Source organism: Equus przewalskii, chromosome 2 (genome assembly GCF_037783145.1).
Source record: "Equus przewalskii isolate Varuska chromosome 2, EquPr2, whole genome shotgun sequence".
Lineage (NCBI taxonomy): Eukaryota > Metazoa > Chordata > Mammalia > Perissodactyla > Equidae > Equus > Equus przewalskii.
Window position 1 is genome coordinate 4,902,416 of NC_091832.1, and position 12,553 is coordinate 4,914,968.

Sequence of the window (12,553 nt, forward strand, 5' to 3'; positions counted from 1 at the left end):
GGCAAGATGGGGACCTTTCCAGCACCACCGGACAGGCACTCAGCGCCCCTCCAGCACCCGCCCTCCCCGGCCTGGCACCACCGAGCACCTCACTCACTCCTTCATCCCTCGGCATGTACTGGGTACCCCGCGGTGGGCAAGAGACAGAACCGCCGACTCCAGAACACTCACTGTCTGCAGCACCGCAGGACACCGACCAGGCCCGAACCCTACCAAGCGGGGCTTGTGGGTTATCTGAGGCCCTCTCTGTCCCCGGTTTAACTTGATTTTTTTTGTCCCCAGTGAAGGCAGCTTGGTGAGTTTTTTTAGCTTGCTTGCTTTCCATCAAAAACCACTTCGGTAACAGCCCAGTAAATGGTCCCCACCCTCCTGTATCCCTGGGGACCTCAGGGAATTCAGGAGGAAACAAGGGAGGCAAGGAGATCTGCCATGCAGGCAGTGGCCCAAAGGTGGCAGTCAAGGCCAGGGTGGTCAAGGCATGAGGTCACCATGTCACCTTGGGGCCCAACTTCCAGGCCCCACACCCACCTCCACTCCCAGCCTCGGGTGAGGGGCCACAGCATGAGGAAGCAGAATGCTGCTGGGATCTGAGTCAGGCTGTGTGGGCTGGAATCCCACTGCGGGCTTTCACTGGGCTGAGCCTCAGGTCCCCTAAGGGCTCAAACTCAGAAGCCAGGCTGCCCAAGTTCAAATCCCAGCTTGGCCACTTCCAACCGTGTGATCCTGGGCAAGTCCTCAACCTCGCTGAGCCTCAGTTTCCTGATCTGGAATTTGGGGACGATAGCTGCACCTACCTCTCAGAGTTAAGACATACAAAGCTGCAGGCATGAGCCTAGCACCAGTCAGTCCTACATAAGGATTCGCTACTATTGTTATCGCTGTAAAATGATGCCAACGATGCATCCCTCCCCCGCCACCATCCCTCCCCCACCACCGTCTCCCTAATTACCGATGAGGGCGGATGGGAAAAGAGTCACGAAGGGTTAAAGATGACAGGGCACAAGAGAAGACACAGCCCCACCTACAAGATGCTCTCCACCCTGCGCTCACACTCAGGGGCCGGGAGCAAGAGGCCCTCTGCTCAGACCCCACCTGGGCCCATTCATTCACGAGGCATCCCCAGGGCTCTGGCCACACCCAACCCTGCGCCGGGCATACCAACAGCAGCCTCGGGGAACTCACTGGCTGGTGGGAGAGACGGATGTGCAAGTCCAGCACACCACCCAGTGTGAGAAGGGCTAACACAGAGGCTGGCTGTGCTTGAAAAATCAGGGAAGCTCTTCCAGAGGAGGCAGCGTCTGAGCTGAGATCTGAGGGCTCAGGAGGAGGAGGAACTTTCCAGGGGGCGTGAGCACAGGGCGCAGCCGGCTGGGGGTCACTCTAGGAGGAAGCAGAATATGTACGACAGCACGGAGGAGAGAACAAAGGTGGTCACTGAGGCAGCGGCAGGCAGCTCAGCGTGGCTGCCACACTGAACACACAGTGGTGGGCAGGTGGAAGGGGGAGGGACAGGTGGGCGGCAGCAGACCACCAGGGTCCTGTTGTCTCAGCTGAGGAGCCGGAACGTTATCCTGAAGGCAGCCCTCTGAACAGCTGAGAGGGAGTCGCGTTTGCCCTTGAGTAGCACCCACGCCATGAAGGGGGGCCGGAGGGGGGTGAACGTGGGGCAGGGAAGCAGGGAGGAGAAGGTACCCTGGGCCCGGTGAGGGGCCAAGGTCAGAGCCGAGGGGGGGTCATGCAGACAGAGGGAGGGCACGGATAAGAGATTGCTTTATTTGTCCTGGCCCCCTTTTAAAAAGTCTTTTCCCAAAAACATCCCCAGAGGACACCCACTCTACACAGAGCACAGCCTCTGCCAGTCTGTCCTGAGCCCTTCTCCGTTCACCAGATCAAAGGCCCCCTGCCTGGTCCCTCTGAGCCCTTGGGTCTGTCTCGTGCCTCAGCATCTAATCTCTGCTCCAAAGTCCCTGTTAAGAGGTTCCAGGGAAAAGCTCTCTGCAAGGTCACCTTGTGGGACACCTTCCCAACAGCCCTCACTCGGTCCTGTACTTGCTCTTCCAAAGAGGTTATTGTCCCCAGGCAACCCCGGCTTCACCTCACCACACTCACTCACTCGCACGCACACCCCCAGCCCTGTAACTTCTCTCAGCTCCGTGGCCATCCAGCCCGGAACTGTGAGAGTTGAACTCCAAGAGTTAAACACCAGGAGCGGTGGAGTTCAGACGGCCGGCAGAAACACGCGCAGAACTCAGCAGGGACACACAGACATCCCAGAATAGAATTCCAGACGCAAAGAACTTGCCGCCGATGATTCCACTCAACACCGCCAGCCCTTGGGGGAGCCAACGGTCCCTGGGGCTTGTTTGGGGGTTGTCGCTTATAATAACCCAGCCCAAGGGTTCTTCGAATTCTCCTTCCAAAGAGAAGGGCAAAATGGCCCGTGGAAAATGAGAGAGAAGATGTAGAGCTTCTGACTTAAAATGGAAACTTCAATCCTCTTTCAGGATCCCCAGCCTCCAGCCCCCACCGTTTGCCTCCAATCTGCCCCTAGCCCACCCTCCATACCCTTCGCAGGTGATTTCCGACATTCTGGATCATCGCTGCGCTGCCGCTGCCGAGACTCCACTAGCTGGCCACACTGATGGCAGTGCCCTCCGAGCCGCTGGTCACCTGAGCAACAGCCTGGCTCCAGCTCCAAATGAAGCCTGCTCTCCTGCTCCTCCCCTGAGCTCCCGCCCCTCCGGAGCCCAGCTGTTACCACCAAATCCGGCCTCTGCTCAAACTGCCCTCTGCCCCCCTTCTCCTGGAGCCCCCGCACGGCATGCTTCTGCGCCCGCCTGGTGGAGAGGGAGGAGAAAGGCTGCCAGCTGGGCCATGGCCACGTCAGGGGGCTCGGTGCCTGCCCACTGGGCACCTAGCCGGGCTTTCACTTTGTTTCCAGTCAAAGCAAACTTAGTTACCCCCACTTCCAGCCCCTGACATCCTCCCCAGGGGGCATGTTGGCTCTGAGGACACTCCCAGAGGCTAGGAGTCTCCAATTCCCTGGCCCCGGCTAGTCAGACTGGCAAACAGGGCACCAGGTTTCCATCCATCCACAAGGGGTCAGGCCAGAAGGTGGTGGGGGGCCAGGGAGCTGCCGGCAGCCTCCCAGAGAAATACCAGACACACCTGCTAGGACTCTTCACTCTTGGGAGCGGTGCCTGCTGGCCCCACCGTGCCAGGCCGCCTGCATCCAGCAGCTGCTGGCCAGGACAGAGCACACTCCTACACTTAAATAGGAGGCATCACTCTTCTAAAAGGGACACCTGCCAAATCACACCCCATTGGCTCCACAGGGTTCAGCCCCCTGGGCACCCACCCCAGCCCCTCTGTAGCCACCACTGACTGAGACCACCAGGATTTTCCCTTCCCCCTCTCACTTCTGCAAGAGGCTGAGTGCGGAGGCCTTGACTCGCATGCTGGACTTCCCATGACAGGCTGACAAAATAAAGTGCTTGGTGGCCAAGGGAAGAAGGCCAGGGGAGGTCCAGGCAGGGGAGCTGGGACGGAAAGTGGATGGGAATAACAACAAGCACCTCACAATACCCAAGCACCTACTGTGTGCCAGGCCTCCTGCTGGTCCTTATTCTAACCCCATGGGAAGGGCCCTGGGGGAGGGCAGGTGATGTGCCCCAGGTGGCACAGCTGTCGATTGCAGAGCTGGGCTAGAACAGAGGTCAGCCCGACTCTGAGGCCTCTGCCCTTTCCTCTGCCCCTCACTGCCTCTAGTTCACTACCTAATAATGTCTTCTCTTGGGCTTAAGACACCTGGGTTCTGGTTCTTTCATTAAAGGTCACTGTGTGACTTTGGGCAAGTTTCACCCTCTCCCTGGGCTGCCCCACACTACGAGTCAAGGACTCTAATGTCCAGCCCTGTGAGCTCAGGCCGTCCCCTCAAAGAGCTTATGGCTGTCAGCAGTTCAGTGTCTACAAACGAGAAATTAAAGTCACACCTTAAAGAATGCCAGATGACCTAAGGATGGTACTGAGTGTTGGAGCAATCTGGGAGGCTTCCTGGAAGAGGCAGTGCGAGAGTTGGCCTGAAGATGGAATGAGTTTGGATAGGCTGAGAAGAGGGATGAGGTGGAAGGCCTAACAGGAACAGAACAGGACGGAGTTATAGAAGTGAGGACCCCCATCTTGCAGATAAAAGCTGGGAACCTGTCGAGGAGGGCCTCGAATGCCAAGCAACAGGGTTTAGGCATCAAGAAGCCTCTGAGGGGTCGGCCCAGTGGCACAGAGGTTAAGTGCGCACGTTCCGCTTTGGCAGCCTGGGGTTCGCCAGTTCAGATCCCAGGTGTGGACATGGCACCACTTGGCACGCCATGCTGTGGCAGGCGTCCCACATATAAAGTGGAGGAAGATGGGCACACATGTTAGCTCAGGGCCAGTCTTCCTCAGCAAAAAGAAGAGGATTGGCAGCAGATGTTAGCTCAGGGCTAATCTTCCTTAAAAAAAAATAAAAAAGAAGAAGCCTCTAAGAACGAAGAGTGTGCTCGACACGATAAAAGCCACGCAAAGCGAACAGGACAGTTGTCATGAGGAAACCAGCCCAGAGAGGGGACAGCTTGTCTCTCTGGGTCCCTAATCTCACTGGATCCAGACAGGTGGCCAGGACAATTTCAGGGTCTTCACCACGCAGATGAGGGAATGGAAACCCAGAGACCTTCTGGTCCCCACCCCTACCCTCGCTCCAGAGGTCCATAATGTCTCAGACTCACTGGATTCAGTCTAGTCCCATTTGACAGATGGATACACTGAGGCCCAAGAATGAGAGGGGGGCCACCCAAAGTCACACAGTGAGGAAGTTGTCTAGAACCTCCACTCCTAACCTCCAACCTGGAACCCCGCCCACCCCACCCCACCACAAGGCATAAAAACACGAGAGCCTTCAGTTAGACTTAAGAGAGGATTTCCAGCAAGGCTGAATCAACATTACCATGAGGAACAAGCAACACAGGGCTAGATCTTTCTGCAGAGGCCCCCCCAGCCCACAAAGTTCTCTCTCCTCTGCTATCTACGACAGAACTGACTGTGCATCTCTTCAGCAGTTCTGTTTGGTCTGTCACTCCAAGGAGTATTTCCACGGATATCGGCCTTCCCTTTCCAACTCACCTGGGAGCCCCCGAGGGCTGAGACCACATCTTACTCATCTCTGTGCCCCCTCCCCAACAGCCCTGAGACCACGGCCCTAATGCAGGAAACATGACACACGCCTGGGTGAATCACAGTCCTCGAAAGACGATCAAGACGAGGTCTTAAGTGATAGCCAGGTCAGTGGTTCTCAAACTTCAGCCTGCATCAGAATCACCCAGAGGGCTTGTTAAAATACAGATTGCTAGAGCGCAGCTCCAGCAGAGCCCAAGAATTTGCACTTCTAACAAGATCCCAAGCGATGCTGATGCTGCTGGTCGAGGGATCACATTCTGGGACCGGTGAGTTGGGTCAGCCTTCCATTTTACAGCTGGGAAGAATGAGGCCCAGAGATTCTAAAGGTACCTCTTGACAGGCTATCACCGTCATCATCATCATCACTGTCATTCTCATTACAGCCCTGTCACTACAGCTCTTCTCACGTGCCCAGCACTGTACGTGCATTATCACCTTGGGCCTCACCCTAAGAGAAAGGTGCTATGATTTTTATTCCCCTCCAGAAGGAAAAGCAGAAGCAAAGAGTCAATTGTCCAAAATCACACAGTCGCTAAGAGTTAGCACCAGGATTTGAACCCTAATCTAAATCCGGAGCCCACAAGTGTAACCCCACTCAGCATAACCTGCTCAGAGGTTACAAAAACCAAGGAATTTTTGAGAGGTTCTTGAATCCAGTAGGTGTGGGGTGAGCTCGTGATGCCCTCAGCCCGAAGGCCTGGTCCTCAAGTGGGCCTCTGGGGAGCCCTGTGTCTGCAGAAAGCCTGCCCCTCAAACACTGTGAACCGGGAGTATTTTCTCCTGCGAACATTTCTTTTCCTACATTACATCCTTCATCTGTCCCCGCGGATGGAGCCTTCCTGGCTGGAGGACAAACATCTGTGTTAATTCTGCAGGTCCATATGCCACCTCTACCTCTCCACTCAGTGATAAACACAATTAAGTGATCTCCGTTTACACACCACAGTGACACTGGGTTGTCACTGTCAGGTATGGGTCTGTCTCCCCCATCAGACGGGGACCTCATCTAAGCCATCTGATCCTCAGCACAGGGTCTGCCCGGAGCAAGGGCTTAGTGACCAAATGAAGCAGGAAGAAGTGCACGGCTAGGAGCAAATGAGGGAATGAAAGAGTGAATAGATAACTAAGTTCCCAGGAATTCCCTCTGCCAGGTCCTTTAGCCTTCCCAGATAGGACCACAGACTCTCTGGGTAGGAGGGGACCTCGGACATCATCCACTCCAACTCCCACTTTCAACACTGTCCTAGCTGAACCCCTCCATGGGCCAGAACCTACAGCTCTCCTCCCCACATACACACCTACTATCCCAGGCTCCACTTACATACCTCCAAGATTGAAGAGCTCACTCCATCTCAGCTGCCTATACAATTAAAGAGCTCTAAGAGCCACAAGGGTCTTGATGGTGGCTCTGGATCACCCAGAACAATGCTGCTTCCCTGGCCTGTGACAGCTGGCCAGAGCTTCCCACTGTTCCCTCACACACCTGGGGCTTCCTTGTTCCTGCTGTTCCCTCCACCCTGATGCCCTCTAACAACTCTCTATCCAAACGCTACCCTCTACCCCCACATCAAGGCCGGGTTCAAACGGCACCACCTCCAGGAAGCCTTCTGGGTCCCTCCAAAATGGAAATTACATCCTCTTCCTCTGTATCCTCTGTCCCCCACACACAAACACACACAAATACACACACACTTCACAGACTATCTCTCTCACACACTGCTTCTTCTCTTAAATTGGGCTGATTTGTGCTAATTTCTCCTTCTTGACCTTGAACAAGCCCGCAGCAGGAATGGAGCCTCCTGCCCTCCCCTCACCAAACACCTGAGGCCTTGCACAGAGTAGCTGCTCAGTGAGTGTCCAGAGACGGCGGAACGAGCAAGTGAACAGGAAAGAACAAGGATGGTGTGAGCGAATGGAGGTGCATACACGTGCAAAGGAATGATCAGAGGGACAAATGAACGCAAGAGGGTCGCTGTCCTCTCCTGCCCTCCAAGCTGAACTTTCAGTCCTTCTAGGGGCGCCTTGGGCTTGGCATGGCAGAAGAAAGGAAACTGTGGGATAAATGGTGAGCGGGACAGAAGGGAGGAATGAAGGAAGCGGGTAGTGATACCAGCAAGAGCGGAAGTAGAGGTGACCTCAACGCTGTTTCAAGGCCAGGCCCCCTCAGATCCACAGCCCTTTATGGAGAACCGGGGGAGGAGAGCAGTGAGGAGCCTGTTCAGTGGTCCAGGGGAGAGAAGACACAGCTTGGAGGGGATGGAGAGGAGGGAATGCCAACGAGTCATGGAGGCCAGATTCAGGATGCACGAACAGAGCTGTCCAGCCAGCCAGGAACTCCACCCTGCCTAGCAGACCAAACCCACCCACCCTCCCCATCTCTCACCACCTCCTCTAGGGTGTGTGGGCCAGAACACCCTCCTTGGCCCAAATGCTGGGGGTCTAGACCCAGCCTGACTTCCTGGTTTGGGCCCTTGCCACAGAGTTGCTCACAACACACGCTAGCGCTCCCCTGCCCCACCCCATAGCCAAGTGAGTCACCGCTGGCTGCACCCTCTGGACTGTCTTGTGCCCCTAGGCTCTCCCCAGGGCCAGCCTCCCCCATCCTAGTGACAGACCCGCCCATCCCAGTTCAAATCCCAAAATGTTTCATGCCCCAGCCTGCCCCAGCCGGAGTGCACCAGGCACCACCTGGCTTGTCTGGAGCCCGGTCCCGGGTAGAGGGAGGTCTGCCTAGGGAGGGTGTTGGGGCCGGGGAGGAGCCAGCTGCAGGGGTATCCCAGGGAACGCGGCCCTTCCCAGGCAGGGAGATGGGGGAGGGGCTGAGGGCTCTTACCCAAGTGGTGGGACAATCTAGACCCAACAGCTTACAGGGTCAGGCCAGGGAGCCTGCTGGGGACGTCGGAGAAGCGGATCCGCAGGGAGAAGCTCAAAAAACGGGCATCTGAGGTAGGTCCCAGAGCGGAGCCTGATGGGGGAGGCTGCGGGGGGGCTGAGGGAGGCGCAGGGAGAGGCGGGGCAGAGGCGGGGCAGAGGCACAGAGGCAGCGGCCGGGTTTCTGGACGAGTCTGTGTCCCCCCCCCCCACCCCCCGCTCCACCACCCCCCCCCCCCCCCGCTCCCCTCTCCAGCACGGATCACAAAGGGCCAGGGCACCCGGGACGGGGCCAGACGCCCTGCCCCGCGAGGCAGCGCCAATCCTGGGCGCCGGGCAGAGGCGGAAATGCCGGTGACCGGACCGGTAGGATCCACGTGGAGCGGGGCATGCGCTTCCCTGTGATGGCTGAACCAGCCGCTCACAGACTCGAAAAGTAACGCTTGCTATTCGTTCACACCTTTCTTGACCACCTACTGTGTGCTAAACACTGAGCTGGGCGCTGGGAGGAGGTTCTGAGCAGGACACACTGTTCTTGCCTTTATGGGTATTGATAGAAAAAAATAAAAATGGACAGTTGAGAAAAGAACAAAGAAAATGAATACGACTCACAATCCCTTCACTTGGAGAGAATCACTGTTAATATTCTGGGCTATAAGCTTCCAGCTAGACCAGAGCTGGAAGACGTAACCTGAAAGGGAGCGATGGAGACCCCTTCCTGCCCCACTGTGAGTAAATACACATTACCTTATGTAACATGATAGGTTATGAAATATATGCTAGATGAGAGGATGATAGGCATGAAGGAGCCATCCGGAAAAATCTCCATCAGTGCTCATGTTTGGGATACAGGCTCATCTGGCAAACTCAAAAGGGACCTGACAAAGGATGATGGTGTTCCCTGAAAGAGTGTGCAAGGCAGGTGGACTATGGCAGTAGGGGTGCATTCCACACCAGGATGGGGAGGCTGGGGGATTGGTCCTCCAGACATCTCAGGAGGCTGGTACTTGAACTCACCCTGCCCCAGCCCCTCTGGAGAGGAAAAGACAGTCTGTACACAGAGACCCTGCTGAGTTCCCCACACCTTAGGGCCCAAGCAACCTCCTGTGGGGTCCTCTGGCTGGACAATAAGCTGAGGCACTTCCCCTTGTCCCCTTGCTTCAGCCATGCTCTTGGAGCACCCTAAGGGTGGGAGGTCAGGGCAGGAATGATGGGCGCCCCCTGCATGGGGCCTTGGCACAGCCTGGGCAGTAAAGGGGCCTGCCTCTGGCTCAGCCAGCTGCACGGAAGCAGGAACCTCAGCTCGGCAGGGCCCCAGCTGTCAGCAACGTAAATGACGTCTGAATGCAGGTGGGGCACACGCAGGGACACCCAGAGACATACGGGACAGGTGGGCTTTGCAGGGAAGGGAATTCCCACGCAGACACGGAGGCTCTGGGCTGCCATAAACTATGGTCTAATTTTAATGTGACACTATTTGTAATCACACAGTGAATCCTGGAGATACTCAGCTTACCTGAAAAAAGTGACCATATGGATTTACTCTTTTGCAATCTGGTTTTTCTCTCAACAATTATCATAAATTCCTTTTCATAATTTTCATTGCTACATGGTATTTCTCCTTATAGATCCACTCGAATTTATTTACCTGATCTCTTTCTTTTTGTTTATAGCTTTTTTGAGATATCACTACATACAATAAGTTGCACATATTTCAAGTATACAATTTGATGATTTTTGACATATATGTGTGTATGTATATTTTTGACATATGTGTGTGTGTGTGTCCATGAAAACACCACCACACAATCAAGGTAATGAACATATTCATCACCCCCAAAGTTTCCTATGACTCTTCGTAATCTCTCCTTTCTGCCCCACACTGCCCCCTCCCTCCAACCCTAGTAAACAATAATCTGCCTTTTGTCACTCGACTAGTTAGCATTTTCTAGGATTTTATATAAATAGAATCATACAGTATGTATTCTTTTTTGTCTAGCTTCATTCACTCAGCGTAATTACTTTGCAATTCATATACATCGTTGCACATAGCAATAATTGTTCCTTTTTATAGACTTATTTATTATTATTATATTGTTTTACTTCTTATTATTTTATTTAATATTATTTTATTTATTTATATAGAACGCCATCAGAAGGATATACCACAATTCGGTTATTCATTCACTTATTGGCGGGCTTTGGGTTGTTTCTAGTTACTGGCTATTATACAAATAAAGCTGATATGAACATTCATGTGCAAATCTATGTGTGGACATATCCTTTCATTTCTCTTAGATATACCTACGAGTGGAACCTTCGGTCATATGATAGATGTACGTTTAACATTTTTTAAACTCTCAAAGTCTTTACAACATGGCGGTATCACTTCACACTCCCAGCAGCAGCGTGTGGGGATCCGAGTTCCTCCACATCCTCACCAGCACTTGGTCCGGTCGGTCAGTGTATTCTTGGTCCTTTTAGTGGACTCCTAATGGCATATGAGTGGGTTTGATTTATATTTTCGTATTCATTAATGTTGTTAAGCATCTTTTTGTTTACTTATTTGCTATGATCTGTGCATCTTCTTTGATAAAATGTCCTCAAATCTCTCCCCATTTTTCAAATCGGATTGTCTTCTTATTATTTGAGTCATAAGAGTTCTTTATATAGCTAAAAGAATTGAAAACAGGCTCTCTGAGAGATATTTGTACACCCGTGTTCACAGCAGCATACGTTACAATAGGCAAAAGGTGGAAGCAACCCAATGTCCACCAACTGATGAATGGATAAGCAAAATGTGGTCTGTATTCCATACAGCGGAATATTATTCAGCCTTAAAAAGGAAGGAAAATCTGATACGTGCTACAACATGGATGAACCTTGAAGACATTATGCTAAATGAAATAAGTCTATCGCAGAAGGACAAATACTGTGTGATTCCGTGATAGGAGTACCTAGGGTAGTCAAATTCATAGAAACAGAAAGTGGAATGGGGGGTGCCAGGGGCTGGGGGCAGGGGGAAATGAGGAGTTGTTTAGTGAACATAGAGTTTAAGTTTTGCAAGAAGAAAAATTTCTGGAGATTGGTTGAACAACAATATGAATATGCTTACCACTGAATTGTACACTTAAAAATGGTTAATATGGTAAATTTTATGTTGTGCATATTTCACCACAATTTAACATTTTTAAAAATAAAAGAGTTCTTTACGTATCTAAATACAAGTCGTTTGTTGCATATATGTTTTGCAAATATTTTCTTCAAGTCTGTGTCTCATCTTTTCATTTTCATAATAGCGTCTTTTGAAGAACAAATTTTTAATTATGATGAAGTCCAATTTATCAATTTTTTCTTTACCGCATTGGTTGTGTTCTATTTAAGAAATCTTTGCCAAATCCAAAATCACTACGATTTTCTTTCATGTGTTCTTCTAGAAATTTTATAGTTTGAGCTTTTACCTTTAGGCTACAATCTATTTCAAGTTAATTTTTATATTTGGTGTGAGGTAAAGATAGAGGTTCATTTGTTTACATATGGCTATCCAGTTGTTCCAGCACCACTTGTTGAAAAGAGTATCATTTTCCCCATTGAATTGCCTTGGCATCCTTATCAAAAGTTGACTGACTACGTATGTGTCGGTCTATTTTTGGACTCTACTTTTTTCTACTGATCTCTATGTCTGTCTTAAGCCAAGACTACATTTCCTGACTCCTGTAACGTATAATAAATCTTGAAATCAAGTAGTGTAAGTCCTCCTACTTTGTTCTTCTTTTTCAAAATTGTTTTGGCTATTCTGAGTCGTTTGCATTTCCATTTAAATTTTAGAATCATCTTGTCAATTTCTAAAAAAAAAGATAATAATAATAAAACTTTCTTGTATTTTTATTCGGATCGTGTCGAATCTATCAATTTGGAAAGAACTGACAATAATATTGAGTCTTTTGACCTGTGAACATGGTGTATCTCTCCATCTATTTAGGTTTTCTTTAATTTCTCTCTGCAATGTTTTTTAGTTTTCAGCTACAAGTCTTGCATATCTTGTCAGATTTATTACTATTTCATATATTTATTTATTATAACTGTACTTTTAAAATTTCAATTTCAATCAGAAAATTGCTAGTATGTAGAAATACAATTGTTTTTTGTATGTTAAGGATATATCTTGAAACTTACCAAACACACAGTTTTAGTGGCGTTTTGTAGATTCCTTAGAATTTTCTTCATAGATGATCATGTTGTTTGCAAATAAAGACAGTTTTACCTTTTCGTTTCCAATCTGTATGCCTTTTATTTCTCTGTCTTGCCTGATTGCCCCGACCAGAAGCCCCAGCACAACATTACATGGAAATGGTAAGACCCCAACATCTTCGCTTGCTCTTGATCTTAGGGAGAGGACCTTGGCTCCTTCATCCTTCAGTACGACGTTGGGGGCAGGTTCTTCACAGAGGCCCTGTATCGGGTCGAAGAAGTT

At 51.1% G+C, this 12,553-nt stretch overlaps 1 protein-coding gene across 4 annotated transcripts in view; it reads right to left on the minus strand.

Annotated features, from left to right (window-relative positions):
* The window catches only part of ACOT11 (acyl-CoA thioesterase 11), a 59,352-nt gene extending 51,042 nt beyond the window's left edge, over positions 1–8,310 (minus strand). Inside the window, exons 1-2 of one of the 4 annotated variants that reach the window (XM_070592223.1) lie at positions 2,566–2,729; positions 1,183–1,380 (exon numbers count right to left, since the gene is read on the minus strand). In XM_070592223.1, the coding sequence (XP_070448324.1) occupies positions 1,183–1,380; positions 2,566–2,598 (231 nt within the window). In that variant the 5' untranslated portion in view covers positions 2,599–2,729. Of the gene's footprint in view, positions 1–1,182; positions 1,381–2,565; positions 2,792–8,041 lie in introns of those variants that run through there. The other 3 variants (XM_070592245.1, XM_070592255.1, XM_070592238.1) reach the window with 3 other exon arrangements.
* Between the last annotated feature and the right edge of the window lie 4,243 nt (positions 8,311–12,553).